The sequence below is a fragment of the Lygodium microphyllum genome, chromosome 9, assembly GCF_053477565.2.
Source record: "Lygodium microphyllum isolate KBCC chromosome 9, Lygodium_microphyllum_v1.1.10, whole genome shotgun sequence".
Lineage (NCBI taxonomy): Eukaryota > Viridiplantae > Streptophyta > Polypodiopsida > Schizaeales > Lygodiaceae > Lygodium > Lygodium microphyllum.
The window spans coordinates 97,934,765-97,957,079 of NC_141143.1; the positions used below are offsets into that span (position 1 = coordinate 97,934,765).

The window sequence follows — 22,315 nt, forward strand, 5'->3', positions numbered from 1 at the left end:
GAAGTTCTTTTATACACATGCGATACCACCTTTGGTGATGGGTGACTTGTGCCCCAAGTTGGAATGTGAAGAAGATAGATATGCAATATATTAGTCTGAATGATATGTTTGGTTTGACTCACGCCTACGCTCACAGAGGAGTGTCGGTGATCGGCAGTAGGACACTAGGGCATTTTTTACTCTCCTGATGAGAGGTTTTTTCCCCCAATTACATTATTTTCTATTTTTTGTGTTTATGTCACAGAGTTCAGTCACTTACCGTACTTTACACCTTTCGGGTGTGAACGCACATTAACAACCCTAAGGTCTAGGGGTTGTGCTTTGTACTTTCACTGACACACTTGGGAATTGCATCGTGTGTAGAGCTGTGTCTTCACTTTCACTCTCTCTACTGTCTACTATGTACTCTCAACTGAGAGCTTCCATCTCCGATCTCACATTTGGTATCACAGCTCAAGGTCGGTATGGTCCACCTTTCCACTCATGGCTCGTTAGCCTTTGTCCTTGGGTCATCCAAGTGCAGGTCTGCCACCCTGCAAGCTTGCCCACCTGCAGCCCCTGGTTCAATCACATCCCCCGCCACCAATGCCAGCCCTGCCCGCTTATGTCTTTTAAAGTTTGCAAGTACCATCTAGGCATTTGTCTAGCCTCCTGATTATGTACATGCTCTTGATGAACCTCAAGTTCAACATCTTACTGAATATTTAGATCAGCCATAGGCTGAATTTCTACATTGTTTAATGGAGCAGTTGGCTGAACATTTTGTTCATTTAATAAAGCTGCAGTTGTATCACCAAAAGAAATAGGTAGCAGCCCTTCAAACACATCGTTTGCAGCTTGATATGTGTTAAAACCAGCAAGAGAGAATTTTGATTTTTCATCAAGAATCACATCCCTACTAACAAAAACTTTTTTGGAAACAAGATCATACAATCTGTACCCTTTGCTTTTACTATTGTACCCCACAAATATGCACTTGATAGCCTTGTTGTCCAACTTCTTTCTTAATAGTTTGGAAATATGAGCGTATGCAAGATACCCAAAAGTACGAAAGTGACCAATTGAAGGTTTATGACTCTTTCAAGCCTCAAAAGGCCTAACATTTTTCAATGCCTTAGTAGGGCACCTATTCAAAATGTGACAAGCACACATAATTGCTTCCATTCAAAAACCATGTCGCAAGTTTTTAGCTTTCAATATACATCTAGCCATCTCCACAAGTGACCGATTCTTCTTTTCTGCAAACCCATTTTGTTGTGAAGTATATGTAGTAGTATATTGATGTGCAATGCCTTTTTGCTTCAAATTTTCTTTAGCAAAGAAGGCATGTATTCCCCACCGCCCCCCCCCCCCCTCCCCCCCCCCCCCCCCCCCCCCCCCCTCCCGGTCTGAATGGAGAGTCTTAATCAGACAACCCGATTGATTTTCCAAAAGTGCAATAAGAGTCAAAAATTCATCATACACTTTTGACTTTTTTCTCATTGTGAGATTCAATGCCATGTGAAAGGTCAAAAAGAAGGTGGCAGAAAATTCAAAGTAGTAGAGATCATTTATGATTAGAATAATACTCATCTACATTTATCAACTGCTCACGTAAGTCTTGAATTTTGTTAAGATGATACTGCATAGCATCATTTTCGTCCATCTTCACATTTTCAAGCTGCTTTTTCAAGAAAGAAATGCATCTCACATTTTTTCCAGCAAACATTTGCTCGAGTGTAAGCCATGCTACTTGGTCGTGAAGAAGTAGTAAATCGTATACGCGGGATTATGGACCGTTGAATTGCCAATGCAATAAGTGACAATGCTTGGGCGTCATGAGTGTCCCAAGCCTTTTGTGCAGCTATTCTTTGGGTTAGTGGCTTGGTTGGAGCTAGCCTTTGATCACATCCTACTTGGGGAGGAGTTGTAAGATCCACAACTCTAGGACAGACTTCTTCACAACTATCATACTCCCAAAGAGTTTTAGCAATGAGCATATTCTTCATCATGAAGGACTAGAGGGAATAGTAATTGCCATCCAATCTATCCTCTTTAGATACATAAGTGAATATATCACTTTGTCCTTGATTGGCCATAATAAATGTCACTCTTCCTAAAGGCACAAGAGCAATAACCAAAGTTGGATTAACTTGGAAATCATCAAGTTTTCAGGAATTACATCAAGCACCAAGTTGTAATTAATAAAACTGTGTCACACTTGATCATTATTGTCCAATGTGCAAGATTTCAGCCAATTTCTCACTCAACCTTCAGTACATGTGCCAATGTTTTCCAAACATGCAAAAGCCCCAAATTTTTTGACCCAAATTTCAATAAATTTCTGCAATTTTTGCACAAAGGCACCTACTGTAATAGAAATAAACTTTTCTCTGTAGAAGCCCCTTGATGTAGCTTTGATTTTTCAAATGAAATGATAAAATATACTTGTGACAGCTGAGAGTGGGCAGAGAATGAGCCGAGGTCGAGCTATGATTGCCGAAAGTGCAGGTGGAACTACTTGAGCTGGCAGATGGTGGCTTGGAAGAGCTAGTGGCAGGCTAGCAAACAAGGTGTCACAATTGTAGATACAAAGGGGATGATTATAGCCCAGGTCATCATCCTAGAGAGGCCAAGGCATCGGACAAAGGGTGCTTGTTGACGACTACCCAGTGGCCTACCAAGACTTGCAAAGGAAAATGCAACCACATTGAACTTTTCTTTAAAAAAGGGTGTTAAATAAAGTTTTCATCCTATTAAGTAATTGTGCCCCAACGGGAGAATAGAAAAGGGATGGTTAGATCCAATACAACACAAAATGGACAAGCTATTCTGACCACTCATGGGTATTGATGACGAGGAAAAAGGATAAAAAAGTATGGAGGTGTGGTCGTAAGGTGGTAAAAGAATTGCCAATGGAGATAGCTTAGAATGTGCTCAAGGATGCTCTGCACAACGAGATTCAAAGTGTAATGCTACATGATGGGAATGTGCTTGTAGTAGGTGCCCTTTTACAAAGATAACAGTAATCATGCAATGCAAATAGGAGGTGCAATAGGGAAGGAAGGCCCATGTCAAAGACAAAGCTAGAAACCTATAGAATACAAATGAAGGGTCGGAACGCCTTCTCAACCATGGATGTCAATGTTGAAGGAGGAAGAGGAACTTGATGTTAGTGTTCGTGTGGTGCTGAGAAACATGAGGAAGGATGTGGATGAAGCTCCCTAGCTCAAGGAGCTAGGAAGAAGCTATTGTTGTGATAGTATTATGAGATATGACAAGATCTACCTCACGAGGGAAAGGCTCCATATTGGTAGAAGTGCAAGTCTCCAAGGAAGCTGAAACCGCAAAGAACTTCCCATGTCTCTAGTTGAGGAACGAGTGTTACAAACCTGCATGTTAGTCCTAGACTCAAATATAGAACCTTGCAAAAGAGATTAGGATCTACACAATAGAGGTTAGTGGTGAGATTCTTCAAAGCAAAAGAAAGCAAAAGTAAAGCTAAAACAAAGTGAATAAATGTGTGAATGAGTGAATGCAGCGGAGACAAAGGAAAGAAAGCCTAAGAAAGTCCTGTGGTACAGAAAAAGTCTCTTAATCTTGTCCCCAAATTGGTTCAGAAGGAATCTCTTGCATAAAACTTGTATTTTGATCTAGATCTCTAGATTTGTGAGACTCACTCTCTAAGATCATCATTAGAGAACAGATTTTCTAGAATCTTGGCATTGGAAGAGGCTCCTCTAACTCTCTCAAAAAGAACCAGCTGAATTGGCGAGTGACTTGAGAGGGACTTGCCAGGTATGATGCCTACTAGACCATCCTTGTTGCACGCCCAATGGCAATCATCCACATAAAACCGGTTAATCATGGAAAAGTTCCTAGGTCTTCCTGCCCTCTCTCTCCTAGAGAACTGAAGAGAGCTTGTAGACCTGCCAAATTCTGCTGTAAACCATGGGTCGTGTCCTCTAATCTTGAATAAAGGCTCCTCTCAATCAAGCAGCTTGATCTCCTCTAATGGTCTCTATGATCTACTTCTTGTATCCTCCAATGCCTCGAACATGTTAAAGTCACCCCTACTATACAATGTTCAACTTGTGATAAGGACAGGGTGAGGGTAATCCAAAACTGCCTCCTGTCTATTTGGCCATCTGGGGCTTAAATGAGCAGTAGACCAATAAGCGCATCCTCTACTCTCACAAACAGCCATATGGCTTTCGTTCGAACCACGATGCCTCAGCCCTTCACTGACTTGGTCCATTGTTCACCAATACGTATGCAAATACCATCCTACATCTCTATGGCTCCCACAACTAGTGCCCAGTAGGTGTGGTTTTGTCCCAGCGGTAACTTCTTGTAGCATCAGGATATCCTTTCTGTTGAGAAATGGTGCTCCTACAACACGAGAAAATCCACTGATCCTCGAACTAATGCTCTGTGTGAGTCCTATCTCACGAGGCTTTGACCTTCCCTCAAGTGTGGGCCTCCGAAGCCTCATACATTCCATGAGAGGGTCCTCATGGGGTCCATCTAAGTCTGTTGGACTGGTGTGGCTTTGCAGTCCAAGCCTGTCTCTACTGCCTCCTGGCATACACAGTCATTTCTCCTTTCCGCTAGCTTTGCTGTAGCATGTAAAGAGGGGAAATCCTCAAAATATGCATCTAGGCCCTCTGCCTCCTGCTTACTCTTCTGGCTCAACTCAGCCTCCCCAAACTGCTCTGTGTCAGGGAACTGTGATGGGATCAGCTCTGGTGACTCTGCCTATCTATTACAAAACCTAGAAATCAAGATATTTCTGAGGAGAATGGGCAGAAACTGCAGTTTAATGGGCAGAAACTGCAGTTTCTGCCCATTCTCCTCAGAAATATCTTGATTTCTAGGCTTTGTCATGGAGTTCATCTGGTAGAGTCCTGTAATTCTTCTTGTTACAGACACAAGGACAAAAATGAAAATATATGCTGTACAATGCAAACATATGTAATGCAGCTTTCAAGATTCTGGGTTTGGTTCCCTTGTTAATTTTAACTGAAAATTTGTGATTGTATAAGTATTATCGCTGAAAGATGCAGGCATCCCAGTGCTGTAAGAAGAAAACTAGTATGTTCTTGCTTGTTATGAGACATATCAAACAATCAAGAAGAATGGAACTAAGGCTGTGAATCATAGTCTTTATGTCTGAAAAAATTCATGTATGTGACTGAAACTAGTTGGTTAGGCAATTCCTAGTTGCTTTGTGGAAAACCTTGTAGTAGTAATATTTGCATGGTCGTTTGTTGATGTTCTGCACAATTTTGGTTGGCAAAACCTTGCAATACTTATCTGTGCTTCTTGTGGTAAAACTGAGAACTGCTACTGTTTTACTCGTGTTGTATATTAATGTTCTGTATGGCTCTTCTTATTTGCATAAGTGAATCTGTACGGGTGTTTGCAGGTCAAATCTTTCAAATTTTTGCCCCTCGTGTATCAAATAGCTTCACGTTTAAGTGTGTTAACAGTCTCTCAGGATCCTCCCAGTTTTCAGGTGGGCTACAATTGACCTGCCAAATGTGCAAATTCATGATTTTAGTCTTGTTTGTTGCTGACAAAGTAACTTGGAATCAGTATGCTCTCACATGTCTAGTGAAAAAGATGGCATTGGAGCATCCTTATCACACCATTTATCAGGTATAACTGTGCCTTTTGATGCACCTAGGCCTGTTATGCATAGCTTTGTTCGAGATAACTATGATCCAACTGGACTGAACTTGATATGCATCTTCAATGTTTTCAAGCGGTGTTCCTGACCTGACGCTTTGAAGAATCTTTATTGAATGCTGCTTTGCTTCTCTCTACTATTTTGTGCATGCACTATATGCTGATGAGTGGTTTGTTTTTCTCCAGCTTTTTGCTCTCGCAAATGGTGATCGGGTGAAGGATAAGCAAAGAAACAAAACTGCTTTTGTAGTTGATCTTGACAAGAAGCAGGCTGCAGAAGATTTGCTGAATGCTTTGATGTCAAGTAAGAGGGAACTAGTTGAGCAGGTAAATTGTTTTATTCCTCTCTTTGGTTTCCTGTATAGTTTTAGCAAACAGCTGGCTGATCAAAACGCACAAGTTCATTCTATATCATGTAGTCCATACTGTATGAAAGTTACACATTCTGGTCACATGTGGGCTTTGTCATAATACTCTTATCCAAATTAATAGTTTTAAGAAGAATGATAAAAGCATCCTAGATAGGTGTTTAAATTGGACTTACAGGTTGGATGGAGTCTTTGGAACTTTGTGTGCTGCCTGTTCTCTTCAAATGATTGCCACAAGCAAAAATAAATAATGGAAGTGTCTCAAGCGATCCATGTGTCACCACTCTTTTAACATGGTCTTTTGACATAGTATAGGACATGGCTTTTTTGTTTTTTCCAAAGAAAAGAAAATTCTATTCATGATGCCACAGAGAAAATCCCCCTGAGGTAAAACTGCATGGTACATAAATACAATGGTTGTGTAAGTAATCAATTTGGTGGGTACATAAAAAGAGCAACTGGGTACATAAATACAATGGTTGTGTAAGTAATCAATTTGGTGGACCCTAGTGCCTGACAATATGAGGGGCCAGGTAAAAGAAGGTGCCAGAAGTCCATGCCTGCATGAAAGAATCACTTCTGCTCATGCACTCAAAACCACCTTGCAGCCTGTCCCATCTCCTACGGAGAATACAGATGATCTCTATCCAAAAAATAATAGAAAGAGTCTCTGCAGTGGAAACTTTTTGAAGGTTAATAGCATGCCTATACCGCACACCAAATGGACCAAGCAATGATACTAGCAATCAGCACCCATCTCTGTGAGTATCCCCAAGTCCACTATATCTGTGAGTAATCTGGAGTAGTGTTCCTTTTCAAATGCAAGCCAATGATGAGTAAAGAGTGGCTTCTTGGAAAATCCTCACATCTGCATGAAGGGCCTCTATTCGTATTGACCCTGAAGTCACTACCATAATCTATATGCTCCAAAAGACCACACTTTATCTCTGGGGCAATCCCATAGGGTAGAGGAGCCAGTAAAAAAACGGGGCCCAGTAATATTACATTTTATTCAAACATGCACCAGTAATGTGGCATTGGGGCTTGAGCTAGTGTCATCTCAGCTACATAGAGCTACTTGACTGGTTGTCAGGGTTTCAGTACCCATCATTGTACTAGTCTCATCCTGCAATTTTCCAAATGTGTGCCCTTGTCACTCAATAAAAGCCCTTTTTTGGTCCGTGCGATCTCAAATTTGGTGTTCCTTATTTGATTCACGGCATCTCAGGTCCTCATATTTGTTTCACACAATGGCAGTCATGTGTTCTCCATGTCTACCATTAAAAATCTGCATTTGATGCATCACAGGTCAAATCCTATAGAGGTCATTCAAGGGTGTCACATAACTGGCTTCCTAGCCTAGATAGTGCCTTTGAGTTTCCTCTAACTCTCCACATCTCACACATGTCCCTGGGACTTTGCCATAACTGAACCATGTACCAATTATCAAACTCCTATGAACTACTAGCCATAGGCATGGTTGTCATGTACAAGAAGTACGATGCAATATGATATCGTAAAATACTGTACTAAATGGTTCCTTCAGCTTCTTAAAGGTACGGTACGATAAAGATACATTATTCACTCCTAAATGCTGCTTAAAACCCAATCTTTTTTCACAAATAAAGATAAGAAGAAGTGTGAATCTTGGGCAACATAATCCTATGAGAGAACCATATGGGTAAAAGAAGCCTTGAACATCTGAAAGTGTCATCAGACCAGAAAAGAACTATTCATTAAGTTGGTACCTTATGGTATGATACTTATGATATGGTACCTATAGTATGGTATAGTATGAACCCTTTCGTACATGGTACTAATGCAACTATGGTGATAGAAAGAGAGAAATCTTCCTTGGCCTGAAACCAGCATGCAACCTCTTTTGCAAGTTGGACAAAAAGGGATTGGAGATACCATGTCCATGTGACTAAGAAGAGGCTATTGGCTCTCTCTTGCTGGGATCTCGCTTATTGGTGTATCCTCCCCAACTTGTTGATATAGATAAAGAAAACTACCTCACATGGTGTGTGAAGGAATGGTCTCTCCAAACCCCCTCTCTTGGGTCCTGCTCTTAGGTCAAAGATTTCCACCATCATTATAAAGTTTATTTGAATTTTTGCCATAACCTCCATCCTCATAACTTTGTCTTAAAACACAATAACCAAGGCATTTGATCATATTCTTAGGAATATTTGAACACTTTCTAAAGGAGCAATCATTTGGAGCTTATAGGTTTCATGCAAGTCCCATGAGATTGTTTGATGGGGTCAGCTTGATGAGCCCTTATTCCTCCCAACACACGCACATGCACACACACACACAACATGCTTGTGTCAGTATCAACTTTTGGGCCTTACCTATCACTTGCATTTCACCCCTCTTTTCTATCACCTTCATGCACCTTGATGTTGCGGCCAGTTGTGCCTTGCACTAGAGGGTCCACATATAGCTACGCTTGGAGCTCTACCCACAAGTACACATCGTGTAGCTTTGCTAATCCTTGCTTTGGCCACCGCCTCCCTGTCTCTATCCCCTCCACTCGCCCGTCCTCTACACCCTCTATCCCTCCCATGGGTCGTATCTAGACTATTATAGCCATTGCTCTTTCTTTGACCCCATCCTCTCCTTGTGTTTCCTTGCCTAAAAGCTCTCATGAGTGGTCCAAGAAGAAGTGCACACAATGGCCTTCTTTGGTTCGTGACGTTGAGAGAACCCATGAGTGGACCCCATTCATGTTGTGTGTGTAGTTCTCCTCTCTAGAAACAACTCGAAATGGTCCACCATAGAGGAGTACTAGGAGACCATAGTCTTTGGAGAGATTGTGGGTCGCTTTTCTTCTTGCACACAATTGTGAGATTGTCTCTATTCTACCTTGCATATTAGCACCTCATGTGGCACAGAGGAGGCAATAGTCACTAGTGATGGAGCAAGGTATCTTCATGGTTCACCTCACTAGATAGATGTAGCATAGGAACTCATTGGCATATTTCATGTGGTGTATGCAAAGGGGATTCCTGATACATTGTCTTTAGAGTCTCCACGTTTGGATCTCATCATAGGTTTTCTCATTACCATGTCACTCTCTTCTTCTGAGGTCTTGTGCTAAGAGTATTGCTACCTGGTACATGACTTTGGTTACCTTTTTGGCACGGTGCTTCTAGCATTCTTGGAGATGCAGTGACAAGAGCAAGGGTGTAATAAATCTTTTGTGTATCATTGATAGCAAGACATATTGACTCAATGATTCTAAATTAATTTGATGCTCATGTACTTTGAAAGGCGATTTGTATTATTAAATTGTTTCAAAATATGACTGAATATTTATCTTTCTATCTAAGGGTGGCCAATGGTTAGAACGCCCTATAATTGTACATGGTCGTCATTGATGAGATGCCCAAGAAAAATTAAAAGTTTAGTCAAGCAGTCAGATTAAACAAAAAGCTCAAACGACTAAGACTTTTACACTCAAATAGTTACATTGACTAGAAGCTTATATAGCGAGTGGTTTCAAAAATTGAAACCAGATGCTTATGAGCTTTTGGCGTTTACTAAAATTTAGGAGGTTATTTTTTTTGGAAGTTGCTCAAATGGAAATTCTATTTGCGTCAAGGGCTTTGGAATTTCACAAGGAACAATTTTATGTTCAAGAGCTATCTCAAATTCTTAACCATTTGAGATATTTTTATAGTAGAAGGTTTGGAATCTTCTTTGTCCAAAAAAGTGACATGTGGCATCTAGAAGAGGACATGTGTCATTTTGAAGAGAAGTATTCCTATACTTGTCATTTTCAACAAATACTTTGTCATTTGTAGCCTCCACTTTCCGCTTTTGAGTACCGAAGTCCCACACCTATATATTGAACGTCTCTCTCTTCGTTTGAAATCACCTCTCATGCTAAAACTTCAGCCTCCTGCTTTGTATCCTCCTATCTATCTCTCACCCAAGAAACACTTTCTACTTAGCTTGATCTAATCCAAGCACTAAATAAGAAAATCAACTAGCTGCCGAAGTCTGCAGAAATTAGGGTTTCACAACTCTAATTTTCAGAATTGTAGCAAATTAGACCTTTTGTATATGGTTCATGCACTTGGTGCCCGTGGTTTTATTTCAATAAATTATTGAAAAGGAAGAGGGGCGAGTTTTCCTCTCAACATGGTGTCCTCTCTCTCTCTCTCTCTCTCTCGTAACTTTCATGGTGATAATTGATCGAGTGGGTTAAGTTTGAAGTATTGTCATTCTCACATTCTTCCCACGCTTACATTAGTTTTTTTTTTTGCAAATAAAATGTGGCTGATTATATTACTCAAAAAAACTGATTACAACGGAGTGCTCATGCTTAACAGATTAGTTGGAGCTGATGCAAAGTCACAAATACATCATGAATACAAGCTTCTCAAGGCGGTCTGGGGGGAATGGGGGCAAGAAGCCATGTAGGGGGGGTGTATCGCCATCTGGGGCTGCTTGCCTACATCACAAAAAACAAGTCCTGCCCACCCCAGGTTTGCATGAAATGACTACGAAGGTCCTGACGAGCCCTGGACTCGCCTTGCACCTGTCCCCAACTGTCGCGGAGGAAATGGATGATGGAGGTCCAGAGCTCTGCTAAGGTCGGTTGTGCTGAAAGTCTCTCTCTACGAAAAGTCTCTTGATACGGCGCCTTCCAGATATACCATCCAGTAAGACTCCCTATGATCTCCCATACCTCGGAGCGGTCTGTTGTGGGCTCTAGTACATGACGGATGGGTAGCGCCTCCAGACCAACCTCATATAGAAGGTGCAGGCCTCATACAGAAGGTGCCGGCCGTGGCTGACTGCCTGCCAACAGAAAGCTTCCCATGAAATATATCCAAGGCTGGGTGCTATATGGCGAAGGATGCGGCACGCCCTCTGCACACGAGCTGTGCCTCCTCACATGACCAAAGACAGTGCTTACAATCTCCCTCCTTCTGTATCTGGCCAAGCCAAATTCCCACCGCGAAGCCTCCATGTACCACTAGCCATAAGAAGTATGATACCCTCCTCGGCCTCCAACTATCCCATAGGCAGCACCAAAAGGTTCGTCAAAACGGCTCTGTGATGCTGTGCTTTGCCCAGTGTCTGCTATGTGACGGCGCCCAATCCATGTCCTCCCTTATTAGTACGTGTCTGTCAATCCTGGCAGTGTATTCCAAGAACCTCGGTGGCTTCTTGGCGACTGCCGTGGCCGGCCATAGCCACTCTCCTAGATTCCACTCTAGCTCATCAAGTGGTATGCTCTCCCAGATCCAAAGGCACCACTCCTTGAGCTCCTTCCAGAGAACAGAGGGGCCCAGTTGCCATGTCTTCCCCTGAAGGCCCACCACCCAAATCCTCCTCCATGAAAGGGCAACTAATCCCTCATCTTGCTACCCTCTATCAAGGGCCAGATGCCCTTCCCCTTCTAGACAGTGAACAAAGTCCCCCACCGGGCGCTGCCCACTCTACCTGCCACTTGTAGCGGGATGCCTGTTGGTGAAAACCTAGTTGCCCATACCTCCCCTAGCTCTATCGGCACTCGTCTCGGGAAGCAAGCCACTCGAGATGTATTGCTGTGTCTATCTCCCTTCGCCTCAACACCACTTCTCTCTGGCAGCCTGGTACTCGCTGCAACACCTCCTCGTTCGTCATCGTGTACACCTCCCGCCATGTCCTGATGATATGAGCCAGGCCAGCCTCCCAACCAGCCTACTGGATGTGGGGGCGCTCACCAATGTGTGCCCCTTCCCGATCTTTGACCTAGGGGTTCAAGATCACCGGTTGACGGTCTATCTCCTCCTGGCAACCTAGGGGGCTTTGGATTAGGGCCTTAGGGAGGCCCTACCACACGTGGAGCAAGCTACGTAGGAAAGATGACTTGGGGGGGTGATCTGGGCTGACATGAAGATCCATCTTAGGGATGGCCTCCACTTACCGCCAAGCCTCGGTCTACAATCCTGAAGACCCTCCTGTAGTAAGACCTTCTAGGTATTCCCTCCCGATGTGAGGCCGCGTACAACTAGCTTGCCCAAGAGGACCATACTCTAAAACTTTGGGTCTATGATTCCGAGCCCTCCCTTTGACCGATGCCGTATGATGGTTCCCCATGCCACGTTGGCCCAGGAATCCCTGGAGCCGTCGGATGCGGACCAAAAGAAGTTGCGCACAAGGCGGCGAAGCTGCACTACGCAAGATGAGGAGAAACACCAACATGAGGCAATGTACCAAGCCATTGCTAGGAGGACCTGGTTAACCATCAAGGCTCAGCCGGCTAATCAGAGACAAGCCGTGCTCCAATAGGTCAGCTTTCTCCGAATAGAATCGAGGACTAGAAGAAACTGTTGGGCAGGAGTGATGTCGAGTCCCACCTGGAATCCTAGGTACCGGACAGGTTGCCCTCTGCTCACTCATCTAAATCCAAGGTGGCCGCCCCACTCTGTGCTAGAGTTCGGGTCTATGAGAAAACCAACCAACTTTCGCCAGTAGATTTTTACTCCCGCTACTGAATAGAACACCTCAAGGGCCAGCTTCACTCTCTCCAACATCAGTTCATTGTCCTCTATGTAGAGTGTGCTATCGTCTGTATACTCTGAGACTAGCAACTTCGTCTCCTCTCTCACTGGAAGTCAGAGGCCACGTAAACCGCTCACACGAGACCTGAGGAAGTGAGACATCGCCTCTGCAAAGAGTAGGAACAGGTACGGGGCTAGGGGACAGTCCTGCCGGACCAATCTCTCCAGTCGAAACTCCTCCGCACACCTACCACCTATGAGAACCCTGCTGGTGGCCAATCTGTAAAGTGCGGAGACCCTGTGAATCCAAGCCTGGGGGAAACCCAACCTTGCCATGGTGCCCTCTAGGAAATCCCGGTCCACCCTATCATAAGCTTTCTCGAAATCCAAGAGAAGTATGGTTAGTCTCTGCCCACTGTGCTGAGCCCACTTTGTCGCCTCAAAGAATGTAAATACTTTGTCCAGGATGCTCCTGTTTTGGACAAAGGCTGTCTATGTGACATGGATGATGTCTGGCAGCATGGGGCGTAGTCGCCTACCAATCATCTTTGCCAATGCCTTATAGGCCGCTGACAATAAGGTGTTCGGTCTCCACTGGGAAAGCTCCAATCGATCTCCCCCTTTGGGGAGAAGACTGATGAGACCTGCCAAAAGGCTCCCTAGCATCTGTCTTGAAGTGAAAATCTCCTCAAAGGCCATCAAGAGAGGGTCCTTCACCGCTTCCCAGTAGGTAATAAAGAAAACCTTGGAGAGGCCATCCTCTCCCAGGCATTTCTGCCTGTCTTGGATATGGAAAGCCTATTCTAGTTTCTTCTCTGTGAAGGGGGCTAGAAGGGAGCATCCCATCTCCTCTGTGACGAGGGACTGGACGTGATCCCAAACCTGCTGCCTACATCACTGTCCTCTAGCTAAGGCTATCTCCTACTGGAAAACGTGACTGTAGTAGTTAGTGGCAATCTCCATCACCTCATCTGAGCTAGACCGAGTCCTTCCATACTGATCTCAGAGGTTGCGTATCTGCTCCCCTAAGGTGTGAGGCTGGTGCACCTAGAACAACTCCTTGCACATCGTATCCCCCTTCTGCGCTTAGAAAGCTGCTGAGGTGCAGAAGGCGAACTCTGAGCACCTGTCCTCTAGACCCGCAATGGCTGCTCGTGCTCGCACCTCCTGTGCATGGAGGGTGGGATCCCCACGTGCCTCCTGTAGTAATCTCTGCGTGGCTACAATGTCCTATCAGAGTGCTCTCTCCTCTTCCCAGCTCTGCTCCGTGGCCTGGATGGCTGCCTCTTGGCAGATTCTGCTCGATTCAGCTAGGACCTCTGCAACCTTCTCTGCGATTTGATCCCTCCTGCCCCATTCTCTAGTCCAAAGCTACTCTATCTGTCTCGTCACCTCCTCCTTCCTATAGATCGAAACAGGGATCCAACAAGATCGTGTGTCTAGGGCAGATGCTAGGGGGTCTAGTGTCAGGAGAACCAGGCAGTGATCGGACAACGTGGTGCTCGCCAACTGCCCTATCTGGCCTCCACGAGAGCCTCTCCACTCTTCCACATAAAATTTGTCCAACCGCTCCAGCAGGACTCCACCTAACGGCTTGTATCCTCAGGAGAAGTGCAGGACCTCTCCCTCCTATGGAAGGCAGGGTCTCTCCAGGCATCGCGTGCACCTACTACCAATAAAAATACCTCCCATGCTTCCTACTCCTTCCCGGCGATGCCCTGGTAGTTTCTGCCTCTGCCCTGTTGGTCCTCCAACGCCTCCAGGTTAGTGATGTCTCCTCCAACGATCTAGGAGTCCACCTCTGGGAGTCCTTCTGCGATCTCCACCCAGAACCTACTGCGTGCCCTAGCCTCCGTAGGGGCATAGACATTGAGGACTCCTAGGCACAAGCCCCCAATGTTCAGTCTGATCCATAAAACCCTCCCTGCAACTATCGTCCTGTGATCTCGTACATAGGCGGTGAGAGTCGGGCCGATAGAGGTGCATACGCCATGGGCACCTATGGCACGCTCCCAATAACTGCGGGAGCTACCCGGGAGTACCTTTCCTACCTGCTGGGCCTGGGTGGGCATGAGCTTGAGCTCTTGTAAAACTAGGATGTCGATCCGTCCGGCAAGGGCAGGCTGCAACTCTTGCTGAACAATCAACCTCCTAGAACCACGTGCCCCACTGTAGTGGAGACTGTTCACATTCCATTATGCAAGGTGTAAGCTCATGGGGAAACCTGTGACTGACTGAATAGGCATCTATTCGGTGTGAAAGCTGCTGATGAGGAGGAGAAACTATGAGGCATGCAAGTGCGCTTTGCTGCAGGTTTGGATGCAGAACTTCAATCCCCCATGGTGGCCCTCGACCGGACCATATGGGTGATAGATGCTCCAAGTGGTACTATCAATGCTTCAATCAGCCATGCTGAGAGTCGTGACTCTGTGCACTGGTATAAACGGGCCGCTTGTGCCAAGGGCCACTTGATCACATCCTGCGGAGCTTTCCATTGTGGAGGGGCTCGAAAAATGATGCTCAGGTGCGGGACCTTAGCACCAGCCCACCAGTTAATGTCCATTATGCAACCAGGCCACTGTTGCACGAACAATGCTAATCCTTCATCTCCCATCCATTGGGAGATGTGGTCCTCCACCTGACTCTTTAACTCCTCTATCTGTGTCGTCATCCAAACCCTTGAGTGGGAGGACTGAAAGAAGAAGGCATAGTTTGGTCCATCTGATGGTGCTAGTAGATGGACCTTGCCCCTCCTTGACTTGCGAACCTCGAAGATCTCCACCTCTAGAGGTAGTGGGAACTCTCTGCGCTCTGTAACTCTCAGGTAGGACCATGGGCCACTGCGGAAGAACTCTTGTAGCAACAGCTGTGCCTGTCTCTGGAAAGTGTGACGAGTGGCAAGGGCAAATAAGCTGGTGGCTGTATGGGAGGGGGAGAACTGCTGGTGCAAGGAGGATGTAGGCGTGTGGGGCTCATCACCTCCTGTGAGGGGGAGGTGGTTCTGGGTGGGATCACCAGAACTAGGGGCGGATTGGAGGGGGTGCTCGACAGGGGGTTGATGGGGGGGAAGAAGACCGAGGGATGGTCAGAGATGCATGGCGGGGGGGCTGGGGGTCCTAGAAGAGAGTAGGGGAGAGTGGATGTGGGGGGTGTGGGCTCTCCGGTGCGGTAGTTTGTGGCGCAGGTGGTGGACGTGGGGGCCTGCGGCCCTGCCCAGTGGGCAGATAGGGGGGTTGTGGAGTGCTCTGCAGAGGGGCATTGCTCGCCCTCCTGCTCCCTGTTGACGAGGCTGTGTTTGCGGAGCTGGCTGTGGCCCCCCTTGCTGTCTCCCTCTCTAACGTTTCTAGATCCTTGTAAAGCCGTTAGCATCCACCTGTGGGCCTATCGATGGAGCCGTTAGCATCCACCTTGCCGTCTCCCTCTCTAACGTTTCTAGATCCTTGTGAAGCCGTTAGCATCCACCTGTGGGCCTATCGATGGAGTCGCCTTGGCTCCGAAGTGCATACAGTCAACTACCTGATGCCCAAAGTCATGGCAGCGTAGGCACTACCTTGGTTGCCCGGTCACAATGACATGCTGCCTAAAAGAGTGGTGATGGGGGGGTGTTGATGGCATGTCGGGCGGGGGGGGAGAGTAGGCGCGAAGGCAGGCAGGAGCGCTTGGGGAGGGGGCGCGATGGTAGGCAGGCAAGGGGTTGTGGCAGGGGGGAGGGGGCACGTGATGGCGGCTAGGAGGGTAAAGGGCGATGGCGTGACAGGAAGGGGGGACGAGGAGGTGCGATTGCGGGCAGCAGCGTGTTGGCATGGAGCAGACCCACTGTCGCAATTCCGCTGACATTAGTATATTAGAGCAAGGGCTTCTTCTTTGCAAGAACGTTTCTAGGTGACGATCTTTGGGCTCAACTTTTTGACCATGCCAAGAGGTAAAGAGGAGAATTTCACTGAACAACTGGAAGGGTCCCAACACTCTGTATCTGTATGCTTCTCTAATTATGAAAAGATACAAAGAAACAAGGAGCTGGAAGCCGATCTAGAAATTCAAGCTTTGATGGAGAGAAGGGCTAAAGCCTAGGCTAAATCAAAGGTCTTTAAAGGTTTCCTTGTCAAGAAGGCTCTTGAGACAAAATGGTACTAGGGTTGTGAAGGCTTATCTCAGTATGAAAGGTATCAATGTTATTGATGCAACTAAGTCTATGAAAGGTAACATATCACCTATCATTTGAGGATCCACAAGCGGTAACTTTAAAGTCTCATCATACACAAGTTGCCTCCTCTTGTCTCCCAAGAATTACTTCATGGAGAAGGGCACAAAGGAGGTCAAAGAACCAACCATTTCCACGATAGCTTAATCTCCAAAGATGCTTTTAGGAAAAAAAAAGCGATGCTATAAGAGAGTTCAAGCTTGGAGAGAAGAGCGTTAAGTTTTACGCTTTCTATGGTAAGAGAGATTCTCAAAAAGCTGTGTCTTTTACTAGACAGTTTCATGTTGCTTTTGCTGGTGAAGATTATATAGAAAAATCGAAATTTAAAATGATTAAAATGCATTTGAAGGATGCCGCTTTGAATTGGTGGCTCAAAGTTATTCAAGAGGAAAAGAAATCCGAGTCTTGAAAAGAGTTTATATGTTCAATAAATAGTTTATGCCTTCATTCTTTGAAGCTAATGTGCAACAAGAATGGGATGAGCTGAAGAAAAGCCATGGAGACAATATTGAAACATATATCAATAGGTTTGCAGTTGTTTCTCTTAAATTTACATCTCTTAATGAAGTTCCGGAGATGAGAAAGCTTATCCATGGATTACATCTGACGGTACGGGGAGCTATCAAGTGTTGGAGTAAAAGGCCTCTGGGCCTACCAGTGTATACTGTGACCGCCCATTCTTTATTCATATATAATATGATAGTGCAATAAGGCTGTCAGTTCAGTTGGACAGCACCTACATTGTGTGTGCTCTTCTCTCCCGCGTCTTCCACTTCTTCTTCTCGACTACCATTGCATCCCCTTCAACTGGTATCAGAGCGGGATCTCTGGAGCGCTTCCCGGCCATGCACGCGAGCTTCGAGATCTTCCTCCACAGGTATTCTCAAACATTCACAGGTACAACAGGGTTTCTTGAAGTGTGGCCACCATTGGAGCTTCACCTTGAAGCTTGGCTGCCCCCCCCCACCTTTGGCTTGTTTGAGGCCTTCCTTGGCTTTAATCGGACCCCTCCGAAGTTTGGCCACCATTTTTTGCAGCCCCAGGACCAGCATTTACAGTTGGCGCAATCACGCAGCCCTCCCATATGTGTCTTCAGCATTGACAGTCACAACAGCAGCTCTCCCCCTCCTTTGGCACTTGATTTTGGCTCATTTGGAGCCCTCGGGCACTTGGCATTGAGCATTGACACTTGCATTTGACTTGGGTGATGTTTTGGGTCTGATTTGCAGAGTCCCAGGACTGTTTACAGTAGCTCACAGACATTACACAGCAGTGTAACATTGGCATTTGTTGCTTGGGCTTAGTGGCATTGGCATTTGATGCTTGAATGGTCCCGTCTGGTGCCTGGATACTCGGAGATGATGTGCCTCTGGTTTGACTTGGGTTTGAGCTTCGATTGAGCACTGTTTCGCTCAGTTTTCACAGGTTATATGCTCCTGTTATGAACAGGGCTGAAGCACAGTTGCTTATGGTTGATGGTCATTGGATGCCTATGTATGCCCGGTTGGTACCCCCCATGCTTGGGAATGTTATGCCCATGTTATGACTTGGTTTTGGTGCTGAGTTTGGCCCTAGATTACCTCTGTTTAGCAGTCATTTTGCTGCTGTTATGAGCAGGGCTGAAGCTATTTAATGCTATACTCGGCTATGCCTATTGGTCTATGGGTGCTCCCGGCTACTGGGGATGATGTATTCATGTATTTGGATGATGCCACATTGATGTTTTATGCTCCGGAATCACTTTGAGCTGAGATTTAGAGCTCGATTTATGGTTTCACTGTCATTTTTTATTTGCAGATGGCAGTCACTTGAGACAATTCACTAGTACCTATCACTTGAGTGATGATTGTACGACCCGTTAGGCTATGATGTCTGTAGTGGATGCTTTTGGGCTTGGCTACAGGATGGCAAATGTTCCGACTTCATCTTGACTTTCATCGAGTATTCCATTGAGCAGTTTGACATTTGGTTGGCTTATTCCGTATGCAGTTTTGATGCTATCTGGCCTTTGTGCTTCAAAGTATGGATCCTGATGTTTGGGTGATGCAGACTTATGTATGAGCAGTGATTGCTCTACTCTTTCGCAGTTGGATACTTGAGCTTTGATTGCTCCCTGGTGTTTGGATTTTTTGCGGGTTCTTTGGTTGACTAGTGGACTTATTGAGAGTGCTTGGGCTTCGCAGTCATTATGGCTTTTATGCTTCTCTGTTGCCTAGCCTCTATGCTAGTTGGGTTGCTTTTGCCCATGCAAATCAGGGAGCAGATGCTATGTATGCTTGCCCGTCTATGCACATGGTCTACTGTCATATACCTTACGGAGCCGCTTATATGGATGTTGTTGTATAGGTACTTGGGCTTCTCTTGGAGCTTGACCATTGCAGGATCTTATGCCACTTATCGGTCTTGCATTGACTTGGATACTACTATGTGGTTTGATCTACTGCAGAGTCATGCTTACACATATGGTTATGGGCTGATTTCCTGGCTGAAATCGATATGCTCTTATGACAGATGTCTTGGCTTTTACACTGTTGTGGTTGGCTATGTCATGCAGTTACCTACAAGGCTTGTTCATATGGGAGCTTCTGCATCTTTGCTTGATGCCTCTATGCTCCCTTTTCCGTTACGGATGGATGAGTCCTTGCAGCAGCATGCTTCTACCACTGATGCACTTACAGACGGTTGTCTTGATGAGCAGGTTCCCTCTGTTGGGGCAGCCCTACACTCCTTGAGCTCTTCAGATGCTTTGGATAGTCCTACTGATGAGGCTTCAGTTGCTTCATCATCTTCTTCTTCTACGGATATATGCTTCGATTGTGGGAAGCTTGGGCATGTTAAAAGGAAATGTTTCAAATGGATTAGAGAGCAGCAGAGACAAAGACGGACTCGACATGAGCAAAGAGTCAGAAATACAACAGATGCAGTAGGTGATACCACTGCTACTAGTAGTGAGGTACATGTTACCCATGATGATGCAGTTGAGCATGTACTCCTGTCATCTAGTTTCCCTACATCTTACTTGCTTAGTGATCAAGCCTATGCCTATGCTTGGCTTTTGGATTGTTTGGCATCTCGTCATGTTACCCCTCATAGAGCATGGTTCTCTTCTTATAGGGAGGTTGATGGATGTATTGATCTGGGCCTTGAGCAGACTTATGCTATTGTTGGTACAAGGAACATACACCTAGCTTTGCCTAATGGGACTTCTCTTATGCTCAGGGATGTTCTACACGTTCCCATGCTAAGTAAGAGTCTAATTTCTGTCACTCAGTTGCATGATGCAGGTTGCTTTGTTTCTCTTCAGGATAGGTCATGGAAGATCTGTCATGGTTGCTTGGTTTTGCCCAGAGGTTCTCGAGTTGATTCTCATTACCCAGTGCATGTCTCTCATGTGGAAGATTCTATGGTTGCAGTTATCCGGATACCACATGCATTGTTATGGCATTATCGCCTAGGCCATGTGCACCATAGAGAGATGGAGATCTTGTCTCGTTCAGACTCATTGCTGCCTCCTATGTCACTTACAGATCTTGATGCTTGCCTTGATTGTACTCTTGGTCTTTGCAGAGCCCCCTTGGCTTACGGCGATCGTATGAGGCATGCTCCTCTAGATCTTGTCGATTGTGTAGTATATGGACCTATGCCTTCCCAATCACTTGGTGGAGCGTAGTCCTTTGTGACCTTTGTTGATCATGCTACCCATCGTGTTTGGGCTTTTCCCTTGGTGCAAATTGAGGATGCTGCAGTTATGCTTGATAGGTTTATGGATTCTGTTGGTAGCAGGCCTAGGTGCTTGCAGATGGATTATGAGAGTCATGCTCTCTCTCCTAGCTTTCGGACCTCTTGTCAGCAGTATGGCATTGATTTCTTGTGCCCACGGTATTATGGGATTGCTCATGGCATGTGTTTGACCTTACAGGCAAAGGTTGCTTCTATGCTTACCACAGCTGGGTTGTTTTATTGCTTTTGGGCTGAGGCCCTTATGACAACAGTCTATTTGGTTAACAGGATGCCGTGCTTGACCTTGGATGGTATTACACCCCATGAGGCATAGAGTGGCATGCAACCCTCCTATGATTACTTGAGGATGTTTGGCTGCCGGAGCCTATGTCACGTAGATGTATCCTCCTTGGTTATGGAGATGGTGACTTTAAGGCCTACAGATTATGGTATTTGGATGCCCAGCAGGTCGTATGCAGCCCTCATGCTGTCTTCTATGAGATGCAGACACCTCTTAGCCCTCTTGATGAGCGTTCAGTACACTTTATGGCTGATTTTACAGCAGCTACAGTGCCATTACAGCAAGCTGTTTATGTTGAAAATGAGGCACTTTTTGGCCCAAATGACGTAGCTATGCATAGCAGTCAAGGTCAGGATGTTGGTGGTCAGTTGCTAGACCCCTTGCAGGCTCATGAGAGCCGTTTTCTTGTAGTTTTGCAGCTAGACAGCTAGCCATATGTCAGTCTTCCGCTTCGCTGAGGCCACATGTAGTCTTGAGACCCCGTTGGACGAGTGTTCGGGATGTTGGCCCTCTTTCAGTGATTGACTCTGGAGAGTTTGACTGCTCTCTGCTGTCTTATATGCGCCACGCTGATGCTATGCGCGACTCTGATGCTTTACAGCCGTGCACTGATGAGTTGTGCTTGCTTCATGAGAAGCATTCTTGGATTGCTCCATTGTATGGAGCTGTGGAATCACTTATCTCCTGGATGTCATGGACTCAGGGATGCTTGACTCTTCTTCTGCAGAGGTTCTTGACACTTCTTGCACAGCTCGCTTTCCGATTGGGCGTTGGGTGAGATGTTGTGATTCCTCACCTTGTCTTTTTTTATTTTCCTTGTTTTCACTCCCTAGCCACATTGACCTTTTAGTGGGAGGTTGTTGGGGTAAAAGGCCTCTGGGCCTACCCGTGTATACTGTGACCGCCCATTCTTTATTCATATATAATATGATAGTGCAATAAAGCTGTCAGTTCAATTGGATAGCACCTACATTGTGTGTGCTCTTCTCTCCCACGTCTTCCACTTCTCCTTCTCCACTGCCATTGCATCCCCTTCATCAAGGTGACAAAGCCTGATACTTTGGAAGTGGCCCAAGATGTGGCCTTAGAAGCTGAAGAATTGCATATGCCATGGATGCTTGGTAAAGCCTCAAAAGAACCACAAAGGAAGAAGATCAAGATGTTTGACCAAAAGAAATCAAATAAACAAGAACGAAAGCATAAGGATGGAGATAGACCACCACATGGCTTATCAATGTCCTAATAAGGCAAAGAAGGAAAACAAGTCCCAAAAGACACCTCAAGCAAATGCTGTACCCAAGGAATCCTTGCAACAAGATGAAACTCCGTCAGAGAAAAGGAAGCTTTTTATGGCTCGGGGTAAGATTGCTAATCAACCTGCTCTCATTCATTTTGATACAAGGGTTGCATATCATAATATCCATCCTCTGTATGTACCAACGGAGAGGTTTGGAACATCGGAAATGTTAGGTGCTGCTTTTCAAGTAATGGAGTCTGAAGTTACTCCCATTCTTGGAAAACTACGAATTGAGATAGGAGATTATGTAGA

General features: G+C 45.5%; 1 protein-coding gene across 5 annotated transcripts in view; it reads left to right on the forward strand.

The window, feature by feature from the left end:
- Positions 1-22,315, forward strand: part of ATM (Serine/Threonine-kinase ATM-like protein) — a 207,918-nt gene that overhangs the window by 140,902 nt on the left and 44,701 nt on the right. For 4 of the 5 annotated variants that reach the window (XR_015691873.1, XR_015691872.1, XR_015691874.1 and 1 more), the window contains exons 63-65: positions 5,408-5,497; positions 5,578-5,640; positions 5,857-5,997. Coding sequence is in view for 2 of the 5 variants with exons in the window: in XM_087684861.1 (XP_087540987.1) it covers positions 5,408-5,497; positions 5,578-5,640; positions 5,857-5,997 (294 nt within the window). In the remaining 3 variants the exon portion in view is untranslated. Of the gene's footprint in view, positions 1-5,407; positions 5,498-5,577; positions 5,641-5,856; positions 5,998-22,315 lie in introns of those variants that run through there. The other variant, XM_087684862.1, reaches the window with a different exon arrangement.